The sequence below is a fragment of the Lagopus muta genome, chromosome 29 (genome assembly GCF_023343835.1).
Source record: "Lagopus muta isolate bLagMut1 chromosome 29, bLagMut1 primary, whole genome shotgun sequence".
Taxonomy (NCBI): Eukaryota; Metazoa; Chordata; class Aves; order Galliformes; family Phasianidae; genus Lagopus; species Lagopus muta.
In genome coordinates this window covers 1,186,624-1,210,339 of record NC_064461.1, presented here as the reverse complement: position 1 = coordinate 1,210,339, position 23,716 = coordinate 1,186,624, and the positions used below count along the sequence as shown (strand labels likewise).

General features: G+C 66.3%; 6 protein-coding genes across 7 annotated transcripts; 2 read left to right on the top strand and 4 right to left on the bottom strand.

Annotated features, from left to right (window-relative positions):
• The first annotated feature begins 7 nt into the window (after positions 1 to 7).
• GABPB2 (GA binding protein transcription factor subunit beta 2) lies at positions 8 to 6,166 on the top strand. The gene is given in 9 exon segments (XM_048928905.1): positions 8 to 1,800; positions 1,803 to 1,952; positions 3,459 to 3,478; positions 3,827 to 3,906; positions 3,908 to 3,954; positions 3,957 to 4,069; positions 4,829 to 5,020; positions 5,273 to 5,354; positions 5,357 to 6,166. Coding segments are annotated over 9 exon segments (819 nt in total). The 5' UTR covers positions 8 to 1,745; the 3' UTR covers positions 5,437 to 6,166.
• Positions 6,167 to 6,385: 219 nt separating this feature from the next.
• On the bottom strand, positions 6,386 to 12,383 carry SEMA6C (semaphorin 6C). Of its 2 annotated transcripts, XM_048929390.1 has the most exons (18): positions 12,367 to 12,382; positions 11,805 to 11,956; positions 11,596 to 11,710; positions 11,288 to 11,345; positions 11,043 to 11,099; positions 10,693 to 10,794; positions 10,457 to 10,547; positions 10,225 to 10,341; positions 10,062 to 10,150; positions 9,624 to 9,841; positions 9,145 to 9,276; positions 8,795 to 8,950; positions 8,479 to 8,712; positions 8,135 to 8,272; positions 7,992 to 8,069; positions 7,804 to 7,859; positions 7,488 to 7,538; positions 6,386 to 7,157 (listed from the first exon to the last, which is right to left on the bottom strand). In XM_048929390.1, the coding sequence occupies exons 1-18, from the start codon at positions 12,378 to 12,380 to the stop codon at positions 6,505 to 6,507; spliced, it is 2,511 nt and encodes an 836-aa protein (XP_048785347.1). In that variant the 5' UTR covers positions 12,381 to 12,382; the 3' UTR covers positions 6,386 to 6,504. The 2 variants fall into 2 exon arrangements, with proteins under 2 accessions (XP_048785347.1, XP_048785348.1); XM_048929391.1 differs by lacking the exon at positions 8,135 to 8,272 and having other exon boundaries at positions 12,367 to 12,383.
• Positions 12,384 to 13,006: 623 nt separating this feature from the next.
• On the bottom strand, positions 13,007 to 14,546 carry LYSMD1 (LysM domain containing 1). Its single transcript, XM_048929296.1, is given in 4 exon segments — positions 13,007 to 13,401; positions 13,403 to 13,427; positions 13,865 to 14,121; positions 14,443 to 14,546. Coding segments are annotated over 4 exon segments (468 nt in total). The 5' UTR covers positions 14,518 to 14,546; the 3' UTR covers positions 13,007 to 13,290.
• SCNM1 (sodium channel modifier 1) lies at positions 14,542 to 17,333 on the top strand. The gene is made up of 8 exons (XM_048929295.1): positions 14,542 to 14,821; positions 14,928 to 14,998; positions 15,129 to 15,217; positions 15,298 to 15,383; positions 15,470 to 15,564; positions 15,645 to 15,781; positions 16,027 to 16,159; positions 16,241 to 17,333. Exons 1-8 carry the CDS (start codon positions 14,603 to 14,605, stop codon positions 16,338 to 16,340), a joined length of 930 nt encoding a protein of 309 aa, XP_048785252.1. The 5' UTR covers positions 14,542 to 14,602; the 3' UTR covers positions 16,341 to 17,333.
• TMOD4 (tropomodulin 4) lies at positions 17,330 to 21,092 on the bottom strand. Its single transcript, XM_048929293.1, has 10 exons — positions 20,705 to 21,092; positions 20,060 to 20,193; positions 19,808 to 19,964; positions 19,335 to 19,457; positions 18,947 to 19,036; positions 18,349 to 18,479; positions 18,029 to 18,136; positions 17,778 to 17,921; positions 17,551 to 17,695; positions 17,330 to 17,468 (listed from the first exon to the last, which is right to left on the bottom strand). Exons 2-10 carry the CDS (start codon positions 20,180 to 20,182, stop codon positions 17,446 to 17,448), a joined length of 1,044 nt encoding a protein of 347 aa, XP_048785250.1. The 5' UTR covers positions 20,183 to 20,193; positions 20,705 to 21,092; the 3' UTR covers positions 17,330 to 17,445.
• Positions 21,093 to 21,211: 119 nt separating this feature from the next.
• Positions 21,212 to 23,525, bottom strand: VPS72 (vacuolar protein sorting 72 homolog). Its single transcript, XM_048929292.1, has 6 exons — positions 23,336 to 23,525; positions 22,701 to 22,853; positions 22,395 to 22,506; positions 22,108 to 22,287; positions 21,884 to 22,025; positions 21,212 to 21,700 (listed from the first exon to the last, which is right to left on the bottom strand). Exons 1-6 carry the CDS (start codon positions 23,450 to 23,452, stop codon positions 21,313 to 21,315), a joined length of 1,092 nt encoding a protein of 363 aa, XP_048785249.1. The 5' UTR covers positions 23,453 to 23,525; the 3' UTR covers positions 21,212 to 21,312.
• Between the last annotated feature and the right edge of the window lie 191 nt (positions 23,526 to 23,716).

Genomic DNA, 23,716 nt, shown 5'->3' with positions numbered 1-23,716 from the left:
TGGGGTGTGGGGGGCTGTGGGGTGTGAGGGGACGCTGAGGGACGGGCGTCGGGAGGACGATGAGGTGCCGGTTGGCTTTAGGGATCTCTCATGGGGGTCCTCAGAGCGTTTTGGGCTGGGGGCAGAGAGGGCCCGTTCACCCTGAGGGGTGATGGGGGTCCATAGGGTTCGGTGCAGCCCCGTAGGTGAGCGCTGAGGGAGGTGACTGTGTGACGAAGCGCCGTGGCTGGGGCTCTGCAGTGGTTCCTATGAGCTGCAGCGTTCGGAGGATCCCACAACTGCGGCGCTGGGACTTCTGGAGGTCCTCCGCTCCAAAGCCCCCCAAAGCGGTTCCCTGCAGCGGGATTGCGTCCAGGCGGGGTTGGATCTCTCCAGAGCTCTCTTCAATTCCTCTGTGCTGTTCTCCTCACAGCACAGAAGTTTGCATGTTCAGACAGAATTGCCCGGGCTCCAGGCTGTGCCCACCGCCCCTTACCCTGTGGGCACTCCTCCTGAGCTCCGCCCTTCAGATCAGCGCTGATCAGACCCCTCTCAGCCAGCTGCTCCCCAGGTGAACCGTCCCGGGGCTCCCATCAGGAGGTGCTGACGCCCCACCGTCTCTGCAGGGCTCTCCCAGCACTTCGGGTTTGCCCTGAACTGGGGAGCCCCGTGCTGGGCTCAGCGCTGCAGCCGTTGCCTCCCCCTGGCGGAGCGGAGGGGAGCAGCGCCGCCCTGCCCTGCCGGCCCCATTCTGAGCTGCAGCCCGGGGAGCCATGATCCCTCTTGGCCAGCAGGGCACGCTGCTGGTTCGTGGTCCGTCTGCTGGCCGCCAGCACCCACAGAGCTCCCTTCAGCAGCTCAGCCCCCAGCCTGCACTGATGCATTCGTGATAGTGAGCCAAACATCTCTTGGTTCCCAACCTCAAGCGTTGCATGTTCCAGCTGAACACTTATATTCACAGCTCTTCCCAACGCAGACATACAAAATGTGATTTTAGAGCTGCCAAAGGCTGCCCAGTGAGAGGTGGGGTTGAGGTTTGTGCTTGGCTTTGCTGCAGGGCCTCCTGGTGGCTCTGTGTGCAGTGTTGCAGTGCTTCACTTTTGAAGTCTTCATTTAAAAGCAAGGCCCTCTTAGAGCTTCCAGCAGTTTCATACAGAAGCAGTTGAAGGCAATAAAAAGATGTTGCATTGTGGCCTCGGTGCAGTTGGAATTGCTGTTGCCCTGCACGGCCCACGGCCTGCCTGCACAGCTGTGTGTTTGTAGACAATTGGAGTGTTGTCAGAGTGAATGGATGGGCCTTAAAGCTGGGCTTTCACAGAGCGGCATGCCAGCGTAACCCTGATGTGGGGGAAAATGCAGTGGTTCTCTGTGCTGCCATAATGGTTGGGTGCTGGCGTGGTTTGGGATCAGTAGAGACGCTGTTGTCTGCGGGGCTGCCTGCAGGACTGGTGGCATTTGGGTTCTGCTCCTTTCCTGACCTTGGCTGGAGTTACGAGGTTTGCCTTCTCTCTGTGAGGGATCATTGCTGGGGTTGGGGGAGCCGCTCGGAGCTTAAATGCTGTCCTGACTCCTTGTTTGCCATTTATTCTCTGTGATGCTCAGCCTCTTTCAGAGCTGCTCTTTCAGTGTTACCTCTTCACCCACCGTGTCAGAGTTCTGTGTCTTTGGCACAACACCCGGCAAGGAACGGCCGAGGCTGAGGGCATGGCTGAGCCCTGAGGGTTTCTTGCTGCTCCTCAGTGCTCTGTGCTGCGGGAAGCACCCTGATGGGCCGCGTTCCTCTTTCAGAACGATTTGTGGATGCCGAGGACATGCTGGAAATGACTGGGCAGCAGAACACAACCACTGGGCCGTGGTGGAGCTGCTCATCAGATACGGAGCCCATGTCCACGCCTTGGGCAGGTTTGATAAATCACCCCCTGATGTCACTTTGGACAAGAACGACCCGGAGACCCCGGTGACCCTGCAGGTAGGCTGACAGGGGAGGAACCTGCTGGTGATTGACACAAAGCTGCAGGGAGAACTGAGCCGATGGTTCTGAGGGAATCTTGCCCTGATGCTTGGATTGGAGCGCTGAGGCGGCTCCGTGTTCTCGGTGTGACGCGGCAGATCCGCAGCCCTTCTGCATTGCTGTCACAGGGCTGTGTGGGAACGTCCCTGTGTTGGCAGGGGTGCAGGGTGCTCGCAGCAGAGGGCAGACGGATGTTGGGTGCAGGAAGGGCAGCCACCACACACAGCAGGTGTTGGCTTGTGGCCACGGAGCCCAAGAGTTTTCTCTCTTTTTGCTGGGTGATTCCCAGCCAGCGCAGGAGGCTGGATCTGCTGTGTGTGGCGGAGCTCAGCTGTGGGGCTGCTCCAGAGCCTCAGAAAATGGATTAGGATGATTGCAAGAGAGGAATGGCTGTTGTAGCCTGTGCAAAACCCTCAGCACTGCAGCGCTGCTGGGGGGTGTTGGCTTTGTTCTCTGTTGGCTGCAGAGGAGCTGGGTGCACGATCTGCGAGTGCTGAGCAAGGAGAAGAGGGAAAGTCCTTGCAGAATGAGCAGCGCTGCGGACGTGCGTGTTACACACGTGTGCTCGTCGCTCCTGTGTTGGTGGCAGTAATTTGGTTCCTCATTGCTCTGTAAGCCACACTTTGGTGGGAAAGCACTCAGTTAAGGCTGAGCCAAAGGGGGGCTGGGGTAATTCCAGAGTTTGTCACTAACTGCGTTTGGGGAAATCCAAACCGCTGCTCCTTTCCCACCACACGGGCGGGCCGCTGAGCGCAGGCTGGGCGCAGCCTCCTCCCGTGAGCGCTCCTCAGATCCCGGCCGACCTCCTTCGGCCCCGCGGTGACCGGCGGCGCTGCTCCGTGCTGCGCTCCTCGTTTCCCACCAGAGGGCATCAGCGGCCGCCGGCGTCCCTTGAACCCTTTTACCGCTACGAATAGTCCCGCAGCCTGGAGGGGTTTTACGGAGGAATTAGCGCTCGGCCGGTGCGAGGAATCCGATTATGGGCTGCTGCGAGCTGTGTGCGCAGCCCGGGCCTTGGGAGCGTTCTGTGCAAATCGGTCCCTCGCAACCTTCCTAAAATCCAGGGCGAGGGCAGCAGATGGGCTGCAGGGGGGAAAGGACTCCCCTGTGGTGCTGGGTGAGGTGCAGGATCTTTTTAGTGCTGATTTTTCAGTCTGTGGGGCGGTTGTAGGTTATGTGCGTGCCAATAAAGGGCTGTTTGCACCCTTTAACCTCAGATTTCCTGCTCCGTTCTTACAAAGTCTGCCTTTGAATAGGAATCGCTGCGGTCAATTGGAGGAAGGAGCATTGTTTGGGGAGCTGAGCTCTGCTTATCACACTCAGATCACTGCAGCAGTGACTGTACTTTCCCTTACTGAACCGAGGGGGGAGAAAGAAAGGGCCTCGTCTGCCCTTTGAACCGGGTCGCGTTCAGGAGCGTGGCAGTCGGAGTTCACACCACGCTTCCCCTTTGCGTCTTTCTCTGCAGCTCAGTGCTTCAAACCGGAGGTAACTGGAGCTCTGCAAGTGCCACGGAGGTTCTCAGCCCTTGCGCTCGGATGTCCCCCCTCTGCTCCCAGCGCATGGCAGCTCCCCGCTGTCCCCATTCCCTGCAGGCCGTGCCGTCCTGCCTGCTGTCTGCTCATAACCAGGGGCAGCGGCTGCCATCATCACCTCAGAGCCGGGGAAGGGTCATGAAGGAAGATCTGCTTACCAGCTGCTTCCAGCTGCAGTCCTCCTAATTAATGAGCTGGAATGCTAATGCTTTGGTCTCGCTAATCTGCAGAAAAGAGCTTTTTCTCGGCAGTGTTTTACGTGCGCCCGACGCGCTGTGCTGTTTCCCCCACTCTCGCTAAGGCTCGCTGTTTCCAGGTTGTACCCGAGCTCGGCCACCCGGCCTGGCTTTCAATTCAAGGAAGAGAGGCGGAAACGCTGACGCTTCTGTTGTTTTCCTGTTGGCACTGACCTCATTTCCCAAGGCGACGCAGAGGAGCTGCGGGCAGCAGAGGGCAGCGCGTCGTCACCATCGGCACTGCGACGGCACCGCGCGGGACGGGCGGGAGGGCAGGAGCGGAGGGCCGGCAGCGAGCCCTGCGGCCCTGAAGGCCGACGGTTCCCCGGGCTGCTGTGCCCGGAGCCAGCCGGCAGGGCAGGGCGGCGCTGCTCCCCGCCGCTCCACCACCGCGGGGGCGCTGCTGGGCGCACGGCACGGAGCTCCTGGGTGTCTGGGAGCCGCGTGGAGCCCCGTCTGAACGTGACCGGAGCTGAGCAGAACGGGATCGCGGAGCCGCGGCGGCCTCCTTAAGCCGAGATCCGAGCCCCCCGCCCTTCACTGCGCGGCCTCTGTGGGGGTTGGGCTGGGGGCGCAAGGTGTGAAGGAGGGGCACGGAGCCGGGCTGAGCTCCAGAGCTGCTCCGTGTTTGCGTTTCCTCAGGGCGCTTCGGCCTGCTCTCCTGAGAGCCTTCAGTGCGCCGCAGGGCTGCGTGCCGATGTGGATTGATATCGGAGCAGGAAAAGGGATTAGGAAATGAGCTCTCCTCCAGTGTTGAGGGTTACATCGCTGCTGTCTGCTTGCAGGCCTCGGGAATGGAAAGAAGTCCTCTAAAGCTGTTAATTGATCAGAATTGCTTGCCAAATTACTACAAAGGATCCCTGGTTGTAACCCGTTCATTGAGCTGTGGGGCATTGCTGCCCTCGGTGCTCACACCGTCTGTCTCTCCTGGGCTGGGTGGTTCTTGCTGCTGGCCTGAACACAGCCCGTGTTATCAGGTTCAGAACACACTTCTCAGAGGGTTTGTGGCTGTTGCAGTGCCCAGAGCTGGTGCTGGGGCTGCCTGCACAGGGGATGTTTGAGAACAGCTCTGTTCCTCGGCTGGAAGGCCCCAGCTGCTCATTGCATTTCTGTTACCTCTTGGTTTCCCAGCTGTAGCTGCTGGTTGGGCTGCAGAGGAGACCGCAGCTGGGGACGGGGGCGATGCAGAAGGAGTAGAAAAGCCACCAGCCAAGAGGCTGAAAGCAGAGCAAAACAGGAACGATGTGGAGGAAAGTGAGGTGAGCCTCACGGCCACAAGCCACTGCCTGCCTGGTGCTGCTCAGCAGCTCTGGGGATGCGGGGCGCCCGGTGCCGGCGGCCTCACGGGGCACAACGGGGAAATGGCTGCACTGAGCCTCTGCTCTCATCCCCATCGCGGCCCTGTGTGTTGTCCTGCTGTGCCGCGGCGCCGGGTGCTGCTCAGAGCCAGCTGTGCTGCTGCGCCCTTCCTGCACGGTGCAGCCTCTGCAGCTCAGCTCTGTTTTCTGTAGGGCAGCACCGAAGGGGAAGCGGCCCAGCAGCAGCCCAGCACGGCACTGGGGGAGCAGAACAGCATCAGCAAGGCGTGCGCAGCTGTGTGAGCTCAGAGGACGGCGAGGGAACCGCGCTGGGAACGGAGCAGGTGGCCGACAGCGCCGCGGGGTCCGACACCTAACGGTGGCTGTGGGAGCGGGGCTGGAGCGGAAACACAGCGCTGCCGGGGGCTGCAGCCAGCGCGGGCTGAGGCAGCGAGGAGAGCTGGAGGTGGGGGCTGGGCGGGACCCCCTGTGTGCCGCAGCGCCGAGCGCGCGATGTGAGAGCCGGGCCGGCTCCGGACGCACCGGCTGCTTTTTCACTGAGCAGCTCTTCTCTGAAGATGCCAAAACCTTTTCTAACAACAGCTGTTTTCATTGCCCGAATGTTTGGGTTGTTTGTTTTCGCTCTTTGCAGTCCGTGCGTTGGTTCTGTCCTTTGGTCCCAGCTCTGTGACCAAAGGTGGGGGCAGAGGAGGTCCTCCGCTCTGACACGCAGTTCAGGGGCGACTGCTGTCCCCGTGTGGGTGACGCACGGTTCTGGGGCTTCGTTAGGGCTGAATTAGCGAACCCACACCGGCAGTGGGGTGAGGGGCGACCTCCCCGCCCCCCAGGCACCTCCCGCAAATCGCATTACCTCTTTAATCTGCCCTTACAGGACCAGGGTCGCCCTGTGCCAGGCACGGCGCCTGGCGCCCCCGCTCAGGGGGTGGGGGTCGTGTCGCCCCCCCGCCCTCTGTGCATCTGTGCGGCCCCCCGGGGGTGCAGCTCCCGCTCTGCGTATTTGGAAGCGTGGAGATGTCAACCTTGAGACGATTTTGGACTGCTTTGTACCCCCACCGGGAGCAGCTCTCTCTTCTGCCCCGACCTCCGTGCCCTCCGTCCCCCCCGAGCACCCCCAGCCCCCGCCCCCATCCCCACAGCCCAGCGGAGCCACGCGTGCAGCAGAACGCACCGCTCGTCTCTTTAATTGCCCGACGCGGTTTTAATTGCCCTACACGGTAGGACAAGCCCAGCCCTGGGGCGCAGCCCCGCCCCCCGGGGGGTCCCACAGCGCTGAATAAATTAGGGGGAAAACATGAAAAACGGGGATGTGGGGGCACGAGGGACCCCAGCAGCGGGGGGCCGTAGGGACACTCGTCACCTGGGGGCGGTGGGAGAGCGGATACGGAGCCCCCCGTGTCCCTGCGGCGCGGGGGACCCGCAGGGGCTCAGGGCACCGGGGGGGGTTTGGGCGGCAGGGGAGGCTTCACGGAGAGCGAGCGCTGCAGGGGAACGGCGGGGGGAGCCCACGGTGGGGGCCCCCCCGGAGCCCCCAGGGAGTGCATGCGGATGAGGCCGCGCCCCGCGCCGGCTGCTCTCGCTGCCCCCCCCAGGGAGTGTCTCTGTGCCAGCGGCCGGCGGGGCGGCGGGGGGCTGTCGGGGGGCACGTCGAGGCGCCGCGGGGCTCCGTCCCACGGGGCCAACGAAGCGGAACCCGGCTGCACCCGGTTGGCCACGGGGCCGGGGGGCGGCAGCGACCGCCCTGCGGCTCCCGAGCCCTCTGGGATGGCTCTGAGCGGGGGTCCCGGGCCGGGGGGCTGCGGGGCGCTGAGCCCGTGGGGCGTCCTGGTGGGGGGCTCCGGGCTGGGCGGCTCGGGGTGGGGGTCCGGGGCCCCGTCGTGGGGGGGCAGCGGGGGGTAGAGGCGCGGGGCGGGCGAGGGGTGCGGGCTGGGGGGCTCGGGGGCGCCTTTGGGTGCTGCCGGTCGGCGGGTGCAGGCGGCTCCCAGTCCCGCCACCAGCGCTCCCAGCACGAAGGCGCCGAGCACGCAGCCCACCAGCACCGGCACCGGCACCGCCGCCTCCCGCACCGCTCCGCGGACCCCTGCAGGCAGCACCAAAGGTGGCACCGCGTCCCTCCTGCCACTCCTCCCCCGTCCCGTCCCCCTCCGTGGTCCTTCAGGTCCTTCTCCCCCTCCTGGGTCCCCCTGTCCCTGCGTCCCTCCTGTCCCCAAGGCCCCTCCATTGTCCCCACATCCCCCCTGTCTCATCCCCAGCCCGTGGTCCTCGGGGTCCTCTCCCCATCCTTTGGGTCCCATTCCCTCCCTGTGCCCCTTCCCCACCCCACAGCCCCCTCCTGGTCCGTGTGTCCCCTCCCAGACTCAGGGTCCCCCCCAGGACTGTCCCAGCTGGGGGAAGCGTGGGTGTCACTCACCGTGGGCCACGTCCCCATTGTCCCCATCCCTGTCCCCTGCAGATGCTGCACCTGGGAGAGCAGAGCGGGGTCGAGTCTGGGACCACCCATGTCCCCCCCCAGTGTATCCCAAAGGTCCCCCTGGTGTCACCCGCGGTGCCCAAGGGCCCCGGATGTCTCCCGACGCCCCCAATATTCCCCACATCTCCCAGTGTCCCCAAATATTCCTCTGTGCCCCCGCCCCCCCACTGTCCCCAGCTGCCCCCCTTGATGCCCCCTTGATGATCTGCATTCCCCCCAGACCCCACATCCCCAGATGTCCCTGCTGTCCCCTCACCTGGGCAGGTCCCCGTCAGCCCGCTGGACCCCTCCACGTCCTGCTCAAAGCCGTCCCTGGGAACACAGTGGGGACACAATGGGGACACATTGGTCCCCCACCCCCCGGGGATGGGACGCCCAAGAACTGGGGTCACCTCTGCCCCATTGCAGCCCCACACCGCACTGGGGAGGAGGGGACACACTCACGGGAGGTCCTTAGAGAAGGGGACGCAGCCCCCGGGGGGCAGCCAGACGCAGTAGGGGTCCCGCGCCGCCAGGCAGCTCCTGTGTGGGGTCAGCACTCAGCGTGGGGCCGCCGGGGGTCCCCCGTGCCCCCCGTGTCCCCATACCGGCGGCACTGCCCGTGCCGGGCGCAGCGGCTCAGGGGCAGTCGCACGATGCACCCTGAGAAGGCGACGATCAGCTCTCGGCCTTCGGGGTGCAGCTCCAACCCCAGCACCCGGCTGGCGCCGCGTGGCCCCCGGCACCTGCAGACCCCACAAGCCCTGCAGTGCCCAGAGGCGCCCCACGGCCCCGCAGGGCCCCACAGCACCCACGTGGCCCCATTACCCCCAGCAGTCCCACGTGGCACCTACATGGCCCCGGAGCGCCCACCCAACGCCACCACACCCACCTGACCCCATGGCACCCACAAAGCCCCCATCAGCGCCCCCCATGACCCCATGGCACCCACCTCCCGGCCTCGTACAGCCTGATCTCCTCCAGCAGCACCGCCTCAGTGCCACCATCCCCGTTTTCGTCCCCGTTTTCATCCCCGTGTCCCGCAGTGTCGCCGTGCTGCCCGTTGTCCCCGGGGCGTCGTGCAGCCGTCAGCACCTTCAGCACCCGCCCGTCCTCCGACCCCACAAACAGCACCGTCTGGTTCCCCCGCGGCCCCGCGCCCACGTCCACCGCCAGCTGCGTCAGCCTGCGTGCACCGAGACGCTCGGCGTCCCTTTTTTGTGTCCCCAGGGCCGCCCCACGTGTCCCCCACCTCGCCGCCCCGTCACCTGGTGCCGGTTTGGGTGAAGAGCGGCCGTCCCCCGGCGGGTGCCACCGCCCCGTGCAGCAGCGGGTGCTCTTTGGCGAAGGACAGCGTCTCATCCGGAATGTCCCCAGAGGTGACGACGGCAGCAGCCGACCCCATCCCTGCACAGCAGCCGGGTCTGGGGACATCGGGCACACGAGGGGACGTGAGCGTGGGGACGCGGCTACAGGAGTCGCGGCTACTACGTCCCCCGACGTGGGGACGGGGCGCATGGGTATGGGGAGGTGGGGACGCGGGGACGTGGCTACGGGGAGGTGGGGACGGGGAACACGGCTGCAGGGCAGTGGGACACGGCGAAGGGACACGGGGCACCTGGGCCGGGGCACGCGCTCCTCGGGCACTGGGGGCCACGGGGCCGCGGCTCCGCGGGGGTCGGCGAAGGGTCCCTCAAAGGCGCGCTCCACATCCGCCAGGTAGAAGGCGCAGACGGCCGAACCCGGGATGCTGCGGGGTGACACGGGGCTCTGTCACCACGTCTGCCCTCAGCCCACGCTCACGTCGCCTCTGTGCCCTTGGGCACCCGGCTCCCTGTTTCCCCATCTGCCTGTGCTCACGTCCCCGGTGTCCCCACGTTCCATATTCCCAAAGTCACGTGCCTGTGTCCCCATGTCCCCATATGCCCAAGTCCCCAATATCCCCTGTGTCACCAAGTCCCCAGTGTCCCATATCCCCATCTCCCCAACCCACATGTCCCCAGTGTCCCATATCCCCGTGTCCCCACAGTCACGTTCCTGTGTCCCAATGTCCCATGTCCCCACATCCACGTCCTCACATCCCTGCTGTCCCCATACCTGTTGCGCTGCGTCCCAAACACCGCCAGCACCGCGGGCCGTCCGTGCAGAGTGTGGGGCGCGGTGACGGCCTCGAGGACATCGAAGTGGAAGGGGACGTCCCCGGGCACGGCGCACTGCAGCCGCTTCTTCAGGAACGACGTCCAGCGCCGCTCCAGGACCCGCGGGGAGCCGCCGGCGTCATTGCGGCACACGCGGCCCACGCGGGACACCGGCACCTGCGGCGGGAGCAGCGCCCCCAGCGGCGGGGGTGGGAGCTGCACTCGCTGCCATGGGAACAGCGCCCCAGGCGGTGGGGGTGGGAACAGCGGCACGGCAAGGGGCCGGGGTCAGGGTCGGGGTCAGGATTAGGGTCAGGGCCAGAGCTATGGGGTCAGCTTCAGTGTCTGGATTGGGGTCGGGGTTGCTCCCGTGGAGCCACAGTTATGGATGCCCCACCTTCCCCGGCTGCCCCAGCTCCGCCGCCATCTCCCGGAAGAAGAAATAGACGTGTGCTCCGTGGGGCATCGCGTGGACGAAGTGCGGCTCTGGGGACAGCGCGGCCATCAGCACCACTGCACCCCAGCACCCGCAGTGCCCACAGCCCGATGTCCCCACGCACCCCTCAACCAGCGGGAGCTGTACTTGATGCTGCGCAGCGCTGGGCCGCGCATGCTGCGATAGATGACGGCATCGCTCGCCTGGAAGTCTGCCACGGTAGCAGAGTACAGACGGTCGTCTGTGGGGTCAGCACACGCGGATGGTGAGTCGGGCAGTCCAACACCTGCCCCACATCCCCACAGCCCCGTATCTCCACATCCCCAATGCCCCTCTGTCCCCTCAGTGTCACCCACCGGCAAAAGTGGCTGCGATGCTCTGCCGTGCGTCGAAGGGGCAGCGAGCCTGTCCAGGCAGCTCCTCGCCCTCCTGCTGTAGGGTCAGCGCCTGCGGGACCCCATAGCGCCCCATGGGGTCTCACAGTGTCCAGTGGAGGTTCCATAGTGCCCCGATGGGGCTCCATCCCATATGGCCCCAATGGGGTCCATAGGGTGCAGTGGGGCCCCATTCAGCCCCACGGGTCCCCCCCCACCTGGTAGGTGCGGCACACGGGGCTGAAGGCGTTGGTCCCACAGACAAAGAGGGTCCGGGCATCACGGGGCAGCAGCACACGGATGTGGTTGTGGCAGCCGTCCTGTGGGGCGGCCCCATCACCTCCCCATCATCACCATCCCATCACCGCACCATCACCTCCCCACCATCACCTCCCCACCATCACCTCCCCATCACCACCACCCCACCATCACCCCACAACCCCCTGCCCCATACACCTCACTGCCCCACGCCCCCCATACTCACACTCCACTCATACTCCACACACCCATCACTCCCCCCACCCCCTCACATCCCCCACCCCCCCCCACCCCACACACTGCCCCCCACCTGCACCTCTCCCCGCACAGCACAGCCGGCTCTGTCCCGAGGTTCCCAGGTGACGCTCTGGGGGGGGAACAGAATGGGTGGCACCAGACCCCTCTGCCCCCCCCGGCCCCCTTCCGACCCCCCCACTGCCTCAGTCCCCCCAACCTCCACCCCCCTCCGCCATTGCTCCCCCCTGCTCCATTCCCCTCACTGCCCATCACCCCCCCCTCCCCCCATTGCCCCCCGCCGCCCCCCCGCCCCATTACCCGTTGTGGGTACAGCACCCGCCGGTCCCCCCTCAGAGCGAAGGCGTAGAGGTGGTCCCTGTGGGGCACAGTGGGGGACGTGTGGCCGTGCACCGCTGTGCAGCAGGGGCACGATGCACGGGAGCACACGAGTGTGCAACCAGACACAGCTTCGCACGGCGTGTGCAAGCGACACAGCGAGCCGGCAGCGGTGAGCAGGGTGTGATGGCGCGTGCAAAGAAACGCACGGGAGCAAACACGCCTTGCACGAGCACACAGCCGGCTGCTCACACACGTGGTCACGCGCCTTGCACGCCTTGCACGCTCACCGCGCGGCCACCAGCAGCGTCCCGTTGAGGCGCAGCATCCGCTGGAAGCCGATCCCGAGCTCCGCGCTGCCGTTGTCCCCGCGGAGACCCCCGAAGCGCGGATAGGCGGCGGTGGCTGCGGGGGGAGGGGAGGGGGGAGGCGGGTGACCCCACGTCCCCATTGTGGCCCCATTGCGGCCCCCTTGCGGCCCCATCGAGTCCCCGCTCACCTGACAGCCCCACGGCGCTGCGCGGTTCGAGGTCCCGCGGGAAGCTGAGCGCCAGCGCTGCGGGACCCACGAGGACGAGGAGGGGGAAGGGGGGGGGGGCGGCAGCGCGGGGCGGCATCGCCGGGGCGGCCCCAGAGAGGCACCGCAACGCGCTGTGCGGGGACAGTGTCAGACCCCCCCGAAACCCACCGCCCTACAGAGCCCCACGGGACCCTTAAGTCCACAGCCCCACGGAACCCTATAGGACACACAGGACCCTGTAGGACCCGCCGCCCCTACAGCCCCACGGGACCCCATAGGACTCCACAACCTCATAGAACCCCAGAGGACCCACAGCCCCCAAAGCCCCGCAGGACCCCATGGGATCCCATAACCCCAGAGGACCTCACAGAACCCTTAACTCCACAGCCCCACGGGACTCCCATAGGACCCACCAGCACACAGCCTCCCAGGACCCCATAGAGCCCCATAACTCCATAACCCCACAGGACCCATAGGACTCTGTCACCCCACAGCACCTCATAACCCCGTAACCCCACAAGACCCCAAAGGACCCCGTTACCCCAAGGACCCCATAGGACCCGCTGTCCCGCCGCCCCGTACCGCTGAGCGCCGCGCCCCGAGCGCTCCCGCAGCGGCTCCGCCCCGGAACGGGGCCGGATTCGGACGGGACGGCGTGGGCCGGGGGGGGTGGAGGGAGGGGAGGGGTTGCGGACACCCGTGGGCGCCCCACGCGCGGAGGGGACGCGGAGATTTCCGGGGAATTTGAGTTGTGGGGTTTGTTTTTGGGGGGAGGGGGCGCGGTGTCACCGCGCTGCGCGTCCCCTCCGACTCCCTCCCCCCCTCCCGCGGCGCTATAATTAGCGCTAATCGCCGTAATGAGCTGAGCCCCGCCATCCCGCGTGTGCGCGCACGTGGGCTCCTCTCGCGGCTCCGCAGCGCCCACGCGGGGACGCGGCCATAGGGCCCCATTGCTGCCCCATTGCTGCCCCTACTTCCCGTGTCCCCAAAGTGGCCCATCGGTGTCCCCAGCCCCACCCCATTTCCCTCCTCTTCGCCCCCCCACGCGTGTCCCTATGGGGTCCCCCCGCATTGAAGGCACACGGCGACCTCTGGCGGCCCGCAGGGTCCAATAGGGCCGGCGCCCACATCCCGCAGCCGGGATGGCGACCCCGCGGCTGTGACGGCAGCGTCCCCGGACGCACGGTGCTCCCTTTTATTTACACATTGCAGGGTGGGAAACCCACGGGTGACCGACCCCCACCCCCACAACACCCCCAAAGGCAAAGACCCCAAAAGGCAAAGCCTTACAAATAAATAGGATCAGAGGGAAAGCATCACCGGGTGAACCCCATCCCAGTGCGAGGGGGAGGCTCCAGTCCATGGGTTTGGCCGACCCCAAAGTGGGGCACGACCCGGCGGAAGCCCCCCCACATTCCATCCCCACAGTCACGGTGTCCCCACGGCCGCAGTGATGTCCCCACGGTCACAGTGTGAAGATCTCATCCTCGGTGTCGCGCAGTGCAGCCGCTCGCCGTGTCCTGGTGAGGGGCTGAGCGCCGAGCTGGGGACCCCGCAGGGACGGCCCTGGGGGGGGGGAGCGGGACGGCGGCCTCGGGGACACTGCAGGGACACGGGGGGGGCAGTGAGCGGTGACCCCAAACCCCATAGGAAGGTGTTGATGTGATGCAGGGGTGGTGCTGAGCAGTAACCCCATAACCAAACCCCATAGCAGTGTGGGTTGGTGTGAGGTGGGGGACACAGAGGTGGTGGCAGTGAGCGGTGACCCCAGAGCCAAACCCCACAGGAAGGTGACAGTGGGACGAGGGCACAGGAGAGGGGTGACGGTGGACACGGGGGCTGGCAGTGAGCAGTAATCCCACAACCAAACACCACAGAAAGGTGATGGTGTGGGGCAGGGGACACGGGGTGGTGCTGAGCAGTAACCCCATAACCAAACCCCACAGCAGAGTAGGTTGGGGGACGCGGGGTGGCAGCGAGCAGTGACCCCATAACCGAAGCCCATAGGGAGGTGGCAGTGGGGGGAGGTGGGCGCTCACCCCGCACGCAGCCGCTGCTCCACCACCGCTGCTTTGGAGCGGCCGATGTCGGCATCCAGGCGGCGCAGGAAGTCGCTGGCTGTGAGGTCGGGGTGCGGCGTGGAGGCGGGGGTGGTGGGGGTGGGGGTTGTGGGGTCCGACGGCGCCGACCCCATGGGAGCCTCACTGGGGCACCCCGGGGGGGGGATGAGGAGGGTGGGCTTCAGGAAAATGGTGTCCGACGTGTAGAGGCGGTTGGCGCGTTTGATCTGCTCCATCTGCGGGATAGAAATGGGGGTGGGGTAAAGGGTGGAATACGGACGGGAATGGGAAAAGCATTGGGATGGGAACAGGGATGGGATGGGATGGGATGGGATGGGATGGGATGGGGCGGGATGGCAGAGAGACGGGAGGAGAGGATGGGGATGGAGACAGTAGGAAAGGGATGAGGATGGGGACAGGGACAGCGGTGTGTGCGGGGTGGGATGGGGGCGGGACAGGACCAGGGCCGGGGCGCGATGGGGACGGCAGTGACGGCGCGGTGCCCGCTGGGGGCTCAGCCCGCTGCCCCTTCCCCTCCCCCCCCCCTCGGCGCTCACCGTCACGCCGTAGCGCAGCGCCAGTCCCGGCAAGGTGTCCCCGGGCCCCACGCGGTGCTCCCGACCCCCCGCCATAGCGGGGCGCCCCGCCGCTCCCCGACCCCGCTCGGGCCCGGCGCGGAGGCCGCTGGGAGCCGTAGTCCCGCGTCCTTCGGATTCCATGGCGGAAGCGCGTCGGAGAACTACAACTCCCGTCGTACCCCGCGGCTACGAGGCGCCTCTCTCCCCATTGGTCAACGTGCGCGCGCGAGGCACGACGGGACGGAGGACCCGGAAGCGGACGGTGGGCGCTCCCCATAGAGACGGCGGAGCGGCGCCGGGTTCCGCCATGTCCTTCAAGCGGGATGGGGACGACGCGGGGCAGCTGGCGGTGCTGCAGGTGAGCCTCGGCCAGTCGGCGGCTCCTCTCCGGTCCTCTTTGGCGGACGGGGGTTGGGGGCGGTGAGGCGGGGCCGCCCTGACGGCGCCTCGTCGTCCCCTCGCAGCGGAGACGCGTGGCGGAGCTCCTGGCCAATTACATCCCGGAGGACGAAGCGCTGCTGCTGAGGAGCGGGAGGTGAACGGCGGCGAACCCAACGGGGGGGTCCGGGCGGGGGACCCGCGGCGCAGGAGGGGCACGGAGCCGTCGGAGGGCTCGGAGATGCGCTCCGGGGGGCTCCAGCCGCTCTGTGGTTCATCCCGCGCAGATACGCCTGCACGGTGTGCCCGCACCGCCCCGTCTTCGACACGCTGGAGGTGCTGGCGGTGCACCGGGCCGGCAGGAAGCACGTGGGAAGTGAGTGCGGGGCTGTGAGGGGCGCAGCGCTGGGGGGGCCGCGCCGAGCTCCTCCACACCGCCCCTCTTCTCCCTTCCAGACCTCCGGCGCTGCTACGGCGGCAGCCGCACGCAGGAGGCGGCGGTGCGGGAGCGGCAGTGCCGGGAGGCGGCGCTGGGCACTGAGGTGGGTGCGGAGCCCCCTCCCCTTCCCCGTCCCACAGATGGTGGCTCTGAGCTCTGCCCCTTCCCCCTCTCCCTCCCCCCCCGCAGGGCTCCCCGGCCCCTCTGCTGCTCAGGACGAGGCGGATCGCACAGAGTGCGCTGCTGAAGGCAGCTCCGTACAGCAGCTGCTGCAGGAGGACGGGGTGAGGATTTGGCTCCGCTGCTGCGGCACAGGGAGAGCCTCCATCCCACGACCCCCCAGCCCTGATGGTGTCCCCTGCAGGGCGGATGGAAGCGGTGTGACAGCAGGAAGGACCCGAATGGGGCCGAGCGCTGCCCCCACAGCTGTGAAGGAGCGCAGAGATGCAGTGGAGGCCACTGCTGCAGTGCTGCTGCCCGGGCGCTGCGGTGGGAGAGGAGGTGAGTGCTGACAGCTGAGTTGGGCCCCACGCTGCCAGAAGGACGTGGGGGGGGGCTGGAGCGTGTGTGGAGGAGGGAGGGGAGCTGTGGGGGTCTGAGCGCAGTGCTGTGGGATGGGGTTGGCCTGCCTGGAGCAGAGGAGCTGCGAGGGCTGTTGAGATGCTGCCCTGCGGGATGTGGCGCAGTGGGATTGGACTTCTCCAGCCCCTGTGATTCTCTGATTCTTTCTGTTCTCCACTCCGCAGAGGCAGCAGTGGATTCCACCGACACCCAGCAGGGCGGTTTGAGGGGGGCTCAGCCATCGCCACCCCCCAGTCAGCCCTCGGCTGTCAGCCCCACGCGGCGCCAGGAGCTGCAGCGATACCTACAGCTGCGGAGGTGAGCGGGGCCTGGGGGTGTGGGACCCCCCCCTTCGCTGCCCTTTGCTCAGCCCCCCTCTGTCTGTCTGTCCGTCTGCAGCGCCGGATGGATCCAGGACCCCTCTGGGAAGTGGGTGAAGGATGAGAACGCCGAGTTTGACTCTGATGAGGAGGAGCCCCCCGCGCTGCTGCCCACCTGAGGTGCCCATCCTCCAGGGCTGCCCCCAGCCCCACTGCTGTGGAAATGGGGCAGCTGGAGACGAAGGGCTGTGTGGGTCCTGTGGAAATACAGCCTGGTGCTGCAGGGATCCAGCATCGCGGGTCCCCTTGTTTTGTGCTCACAGTGCCCCTTTTTGGGGCTGTTCCTGTCGCAGCGCTGTGATCTCGGTGTGGGCTCTGGGCTGTCCCCAGCTGTCCCTGCCCAGGTCACGCTCAGCACGGTGCACACGCAGCTGCCCAGGGGGTCACGGCCTTTAGGGGCGGCAGCATTGGGCTCCCCCTCCTCGTGTCCCAGCAGCTGTCCCTGCGGTCGGCGGAGCGCCCGGCCAAGTCACCCCTTCTCCCCGCATCGGCCTGCGGGTCCCATGGGTGCTCCCACCTCAGGGCGCAGCCCCACACCCTGCCAGCTCCCAAACCTCCACCCACAGCCTGGGGAGAGACCCCTCCCCGGCCTGTATGCACCGTGGGCCCCAGAGCTCTTGTGTGGGGTGGGGGGTGGGGGCTCCCTGGCAGCGCTGCCCCGGCTGATGTTACACCTGGGCGCTGGGATTTACCCGCTTGCTCAGCTCGGGGCCATAAATAGTTGTTGGGATGGGCGCCAGCTCTGCAGTGGGTGCCAGCAGCGACCCGGCACTGGGCTGGGGGGCTCTTCCCAGAGCCCTGCAGACCCCCACCCTCCCCACAGTGCCACCTGCTATGGGCCCTGGGTGCCCGGCTCTGAGACCCATGGGTGCCCACCTCCCTGCTGGGGGTGCCTCGCTTCCCTCCCCCCCCAAAATCTTGGCATTGCTCTGGGCCCTGTAACCCAATCCCTTGGGTATAAATACCCCAACCGTGAAGCTCGCTGCTTCCTGAGGGGATCCAGAGGTCTGGCTGGGCCTCTTAACGAGCCCTTCGTTAATGGTTCGAGGTAATTGGGGCCCACTGGGTCTCAAGCTGTGAAAGAGGGCATTACACTCCACAAGCCAGCTCCAGCCCTGTGTCTCCGTCCTCTTTATTTACAGCGGATTCGGCCCCAGGGAGCCCAGAGCAGAGCCCACAGGCGAGCTGAGCTCCGGGCTGCAGCGGGGCCGTGGCGGGGGGCACTCAGGTTTTCTTCTGCTTGCGACCTGGGGCAGGGGGGGCAGGTCAGGTCCCCAGGTCCCACCAGCCCCCTGATTTCCCCCCTTTCCCCCTGGGGGGGGCACTCACGGAGCTCGTTGTTGCGGGTGATGGCGATGGCGGCGCGGGCGCGGGGGCCTTGCTGTGTGAAGTGGTACCCAAAGCGCACGACGGAGGGGCACTGCTCCAGCATCGTCGCCATCTCCATCTCCACTGTGTCCCCCAGGCGCTGGCACTGCGGGGCAGCGGTGCCGTGGGGCGAGGTGGGATTTGGGGACCCCCCAACCCTCCTGGTCCCTGTGGCTGCCCGTTCTCACCTGGTTGTCCACCTTGAGCTCGCTCAGGGTGCTGTTCTGGTACATGGCCTTGATGATGCTCATCATGCCAGCGCTGGTGATGAAGTTGGACTCAATGTTGAGGCTCTGCAGCGTTTTGTTCTCTGCCAGCATCTCGGCCACGGCCTGCAGGATGCCCGTGTCACCTCAAGGTGTCACCCCGGGGTGCCACCTCACCTCCCCAGGGCTGCCTTCCCTCTCTGGGGGTGGGGGGGATGTGGGGAGGGACTCACGGTGGCCACAGGGTCGTTGCTGCGCGTCGCCACCAGGCTGAGCTTCTTGACGTGGGTGTTGGTTTTCATGGCCTCACAGATGGCCTTCAGCGTGGAGATGGGAATGTCCTGCAGCGAGGGGACGTGGCTGTCACCGAGGGGTGGGGACGGCCCCGTAGTAGTGCAAAGTGTCACCAAGGGGATGTAGGCATTGTCAGGGGGACGCGGCACTCCAGAGACCCCTTGGGCTCAGGACGAGCAACTGAGGTCAGCACGGAGCAGCATAGAGCAGCATAGAGCAGCACGCCGGGGGCAGCGCCGGCCCAGGCTGCGCCCCTCACCTTGATGTTGTTGAGGTTGACGTCCTCCAGCGCGCTGTCGTTGGCCTGGATCTGCCGCAGGGTCTCCTCCACGTTGGTGGGGTTTGGGGGCTCATCTGGCACTGGTTTGTACTTATCTGGTTTCACCACGCCTGGGCACAGGGGGGGGACATGGGGACGTGGTTTGTGGGTTTGGTGGGGGCGGTGACCTGGGTCATCTTTTCCAACCCTTCTGATTTTGTGACCCCATCGTTCTTTGAGCGCTGGGGATGGGTTGGGGTCGGCCTGGATGGCCTTAGAGGTCTTTTCCAACCTTAATGGTTCTGTGATCCAATTTAGGGACACGGTTGGTGGGATGGTGGGGTCGGGTTGGGGTCGGACCAGGTGACTTGGGAGGTCTTTTCCAACCCCAATGATCCTTTAATTCAGTTGTGCACGGTGTGGATGGGTTTGGATCAGACTTGGTGATCGTGGAGACACTTTCCAACCCCAATGATTCTGTAGCACACGGTGTGCACGACGGTGGGGTTCCCTCACCCCAATCCCACCACCGGCCCCACCACCCCTCGTGTTCTCCACATCCCCTCCTCCCCCCATGTTGGCTGTGCGCAGCACTCACTGTTGATGCCCTCCGTGTTGGTGATGGTCCCGCTGCAGATGGCGTCGTAGTACTGCTTGTTGCTCATCAGGGTGTACATCCCCAGGATGGCTGTCGGACACCCGTGGGGTCACCGCGCACCCCAGACCCCCCTGCAGCCCCCGGGCAGCCGCAGCTCCATGGGGTGGGCAGGGGGCCCAGGCTGAAAGCCGAGCGCAGGGCAGCGCTGCTGTTGGAGCCAGGGGCTGGCGGGGACCCAACGGCCACAGCATTGGGGGGTGGGGATACGGGGGGATGCAGGTGTGACGTGGGATGGGGAGGATGGAGACGGGCGTGGGGCAGCGGTGTGGGGCGACAGCAGCTCTGTGCAGTGCAGCCCTGCGGCATGGCAGCCCCGCGCTGGACCCACCTGCGATGTCACACATCTCGGCATCGGTGGCGTTGGCCAACGCCTCCTCCAGCTCCGGCTCCAGCGTGATCTGCTCCTCGCGGGGGATCTCCCGTGTGGGGTTTTTGGGTACGAAGGGTTTCCCTGTAAAGGGAGATGTGGGTCGCACCCCCCCATGGCCCCGCAGCAGGGGGTGACACCAACCCGCTGACCTTGGTGACCGCCATGCCAGGGAGGAGCACCCTGGGGGGGGGGACATGTTGAGGGCTGGCAGCACTGGGGGTGGCATTGCCAGCACTGTGACATTGCCGGGGGGTGGCCATGCCCAGGGCTGGCGGGGGCCCAACTCGCCCGGGACATCTGAGCTGCTGGTGAGCTCTGTGCTGCCAAGCTAAATATACCTGGTGCTGCGGTGCCATGTCCCCCCACGACGTCCCCCCACGACGTCCCCCCACGACGTCCCCCCACGACGTCCCCCCACGACGTCCCCCCACCTTTCTTCTCCCCAGTGAATGGCACCAGGTCCTCACGCTCCTTGGCCTCCAGCGCCTGCTTCTCCAGGTGCTGCAGCAGCGCCTCGCGGTCCAGCGGCCCCGTGGGGCTCTTGTGTGTCTGATCCCGCTGCCGCAGCCCCGCCGGCAGCAGCACATTCTGGGGAAGCACCAGGGGACACCCATGGGTGCCACCGCTGCCCTGCCTGCCCGACCTCCCCCCCCCCCCCGTGCTGTGCCGACCCCCGGCCGCACCTCGGGGTCCATCTCCAGCAGCTCTGTGTCCAGCTGCTCCAGCTCCTCGGCTGACAGCTCCTGTAGGATCTTGTCCTCGTCGATGTCCCTGTATTTCTCCAGCTCTTGCCGGTAGGAAGTCATGGCTGCGGGATCTGGGGGGTGGGGGGGCACACAACGCTGATACCTCCAGCCCTCAGTGTGCCACAGCAGAGCCGTGGGGGTTACTGGGGGGCTAAGGGGGTCCTGTTGGCTGGGCGCTGTGGGGCACCCCTGGGTGCGGGTCGGACTCGGGCCTTGCTGTGGTGCTTTTGGGGAAAGCGAGTCACAGCTCAGCGCTGCTCCCCACAGCCCTCCATAACCCCCCCTCCTGCACCCCACAGCCACCCGGGGAGGAACCACAGAAGCACCCTCAGGACGCGGAGCCCTGTGCCCCCCGAGGGACCCCCAAGGGATGGGGATTTGCCCCCCAACCCGCAGCTCTGAGGATGGGAAGGGGGCACTCAGGGGGACACTGCAGCAACTCCAGCAGCGACCCGAGCTGACAGCCGCAGGAGAAACCCGATGGTGCCGCTCGGCACGGGGACCCCCAGCGGGACCCTGCGACCCCCCCAAGGTGGTGTCCTTAGTGGGGCACCCCCACCCCCATCCCCCCCCAGGCCCTACCTGGCCGTCGGCCGGGGCTGTGGAGCCTGCCTGGGCTGCAGCCGGTGCTGAGCCAAGGGCTCCGGCCGCGCAGGGCATGAGATCAGCGTTTTATTCTGCGAGCCGGCAGTGGGGAGGGGCGAGATCACATAACCCGCTGTTATCGAGCCCTGCCAGCGCCCCACGCGGCTCCACCCCGGCACCCGCCGCCAGGAGCCCCCCCGGGCATCGGGGCTCACTGCTGCGTCCCTCCGCCCCATCGGGGGCAGGTTTGGGGTTGGTGGCACGGGGGGAACCTCTGCCACTGGGCTCCTGGAGCTGCCCTGCGTCCCCTCTGGGGCTGAGACCACCTGCCTGCTCTGCTGGCCTCCAGCCCCACACTGAAAAGCTCCCCGGGGCTCAGCTGCGCGCGAGAGGCACCGCGGGCTCTCCCTGAAAACAAGGCCTTGTTTCATCCCATGGGATCCGCCAGCGCTGAGAGCGCAACCTGCGCCCCTCACTGCACACCTTCACCTGCACAGCCCTCGCTGCCAGTTCTTTCCTTTTAATTAAAAACCCCCAAACAACAAAACACCAACAGTAGGAAGCAGATAAATCGAGCGAGGATCCGTCGCCGCCCCACAGGAGGCTCAGGCCGTGGGCACGCTCTGCTTGATGATGATTTTCTGGCGCGTGGGGCGGAGGCCGGGATCGGGGCCGGGAGGAGCAGCCCCCAAAGCTGCGGAGGCGGCGGCGGCGCTGGGCAGCCCGTGGGCCGTGATGTACTTCTTGTAGGCCTCACGGATGATTTTGAAGGCGCGGATGTTGGAGTAGGGGATGTCTGTGATGGGGTCGCGGTACACGGCCGGTTTGTGGGTGACCGGGCAGATCTCCCGCACCGGCAGCCGCGGTGCCTTCGCTTTGGGGAAGAAACGCTCGAAGGTTTCGTCGTCGGTGAAGGAGACGAAGGTGCGGGAGCATTTCCCGCTGCAGGCCGGGGCTGCAGCAGCGTCTGCCTGCTGCGGGTCTTGGTCCAACCTGGAAGAGATGGAGTCAGCCCTGAGGGATGCACGGCGCTGGGGGAACCCAGGGAGCCCCGCAGGAGCAGAATGTGGGGCTGTGGGCAATGCCAGCCCAAACCCACAGCTCTACTCAGCCTCAGGGTTGGGGATGGGAGCGGTGGGGGAAACCAGCGGGATCCCATCCAGTGCCCCAAATTACCCCTCCACGTCCACGTTCTCCTCCTTGCCCAGCTCTGTGATGAGGGGCATGGTGACGGACCAGTACCGGATGACGGGCCCGACGCACTTCCTCTTCTTCTGCACCTGCTTCTTCTTGTCGGCCTCCAGGCGTTCGTAGTTCTCTGGGAAAGCAGAGATGAGCCCGGGGGGGGTCAGCACCCCCCAGTGCCCGCGCCCCCATCCCCCACCCCGCTCTCTTCTCACCCAGCGAGCGGAGGTTGATCTCCTCCGTGATCTTGGCCTCCTCCAGCAGCTCCTCCTGCGTCAGTGGGCGGTCGTAGTTGGGGCCGCCCTTCTTGCGCTTGGACTGCACCTGGCGCTCCTGGATGCGCAGGAAGGTCTGCCGCGTGTGCTCCGTCGTCGACTGCCGCATGTGCTTCCGGCCTGCAGCAGAGGATGGGGCTCAGGTGGGGCCAGCACAGCTCCCGGGGCAGTGGGGTGCCCAGCTCCAGCCCAGGGAAGCCAGCGCGTCCCAGCCTGCCTCCACTCACTGTCTCCCACTTCATCCTGGAGCTCCAGGGGGGCTGATTTCACCTCTCGGGCCTTCTGGGAGCCGCTGCTGGGGGTGTCAGCCTTCTTGGGTCGAAGGCTCTTGATGGGCTCCTAAGGGTTGGGCAGGAGGGAGAAACTGCATGGGGCTGCCGCTGTGAAAAGGCCCCAAAGGGACACCTCCTCCCCACTGTTAGCAATTAGCAGGTTGGCAATTATCCCATCCTTTTGGGGACACCTGTATCCCCTCCCAGCGGGTCAGAGGACACTCAGGGGGACCCGAGCCCCACACCCAGCTGTCCCCTCACTCTGTAGGCCTTGGTGACGACGCGGCGGCGCCGCTTGGGCTCGCTCTCATCCTGGTCGCTCGTTGGCTCCTCGCCCTCATCGATGTCGAAGTCTGAGTCCACCTCATCGTCGCTGTCCGACTGGTCGCCCCGGTACTCATCATCACCCGACTCCTGAGGGGCGGAAGGGCAGCGTCACACTGAGGGCTGTGCTCCACCACCACCCCAATGGGGAAACCCCTGACAGCTACCCCTGAAGTTCCCCTCAAGGGCCCTCTAATGCCACCCCTGCCCCATTCTGACCCCCTCAGTGCCTCCAATCCCTTCAGGACCCCCCTCAGTTTCCCTCACGAACCCCCTCAGGGTCCACCCAAGTTCCTAAAGGCCCCGATCCCCCTCAGACCCTCCTCCAGCCTTCATTCAAACCCTCTCAGCTCCCCTCACACCCCCTAAAACCCTTCGCCTCCCCCCCACAACCCCATAAAGCCCCTTTCTTCTCTTCAGGACTCCTCCGAGTGCCCCCGAGCCCCTCACGACCCCCCGACCCCTTGGTGCCCCGGGTCCCCTCCCAACCCCCCTCTAAGGTCCCGCGCCTCCCCTCAGCGCGCCCCAGAGTCCCTCCGACCCTCCCATAAAGTCCCTCCCTGGACGCACACCTCAGTGAAGCCGCCATACGTGGTCTGGTAGAACTCGTCCTCCTCCTCGGCCTCCAGCAGCCCCGACAGGCGGTTCCCGGCCGTGCGCCGCGGGGCGCGGCCTTCAGCCAAACTCATCGCGGCGGCGCCGCCGCCATCGGCGCTCGACTCGTCGTCCTGCCGCGGGAGGAGCGAGCGACGTAGCGCCCCCTTGCGGGCCGGAGGTGCGGAAGACTCCGATGATTTCTATTGGTCGCCCTCGGCGCGTCACGTGACTCTCGCCTCGCGCGCCCTGAAAGACTTCCCCTCCGCTCGTCACGTGGCACGCATCCTGCGCATGCGCCCTGAGCGATCCCGCCCCCCCTTCCACCCGCGCATCCCGAGTGGTCGCGGCCGCGCGGG

Coding starts and splice junctions, on each gene's coding strand:
- SEMA6C (XM_048929390.1), bottom strand. Junction 11,346..11,595: donor ACGCTGCTGGTGGCCGCGCG/GTGAGCGTGCAA, acceptor TGTGCCCCACAG/GGACCACCTCTACGCCTTCG. Junction 11,100..11,287: donor GGGTGCTGTACCCACAACGG/GTAATGGGGCGG, acceptor TTCCCCCCCCAG/AGCGTCACCTGGGAACCTCG.
- TMOD4 (XM_048929293.1), bottom strand. CDS start 20,182: ATGACTTCCTACCGGCAAGAGCTGGAGAAATACAGGGACATCGACGAG. Junction 17,922..18,028: donor GCAACGACCCTGTGGCCACC/GTGAGTCCCTCC, acceptor GGCATCCTGCAG/GCCGTGGCCGAGATGCTGGC. Junction 17,696..17,777: donor AGCTCAAGGTGGACAACCAG/GTGAGAACGGGC, acceptor GCTGCCCCGCAG/TGCCAGCGCCTGGGGGACAC.
- SCNM1 (XM_048929295.1), top strand. CDS start 14,603: ATGGCGGAAGCGCGTCGGAGAACTACAACTCCCGTCGTACCCCGCGGC. Junction 15,218..15,297: donor CGGCAGGAAGCACGTGGGAA/GTGAGTGCGGGG, acceptor TCTCCCTTCCAG/ACCTCCGGCGCTGCTACGGC. Junction 15,384..15,469: donor AGGCGGCGCTGGGCACTGAG/GTGGGTGCGGAG, acceptor CCCCCCCCGCAG/GGCTCCCCGGCCCCTCTGCT.
- VPS72 (XM_048929292.1), bottom strand. CDS start 23,452: ATGAGTTTGGCTGAAGGCCGCGCCCCGCGGCGCACGGCCGGGAACCGC. Junction 22,507..22,700: donor TCGTCACCAAGGCCTACAGA/GTGAGGGGACAG, acceptor CCCAACCCTTAG/GAGCCCATCAAGAGCCTTCG. Junction 22,026..22,107: donor GATCAACCTCCGCTCGCTGG/GTGAGAAGAGAG, acceptor CTGCTTTCCCAG/AGAACTACGAACGCCTGGAG.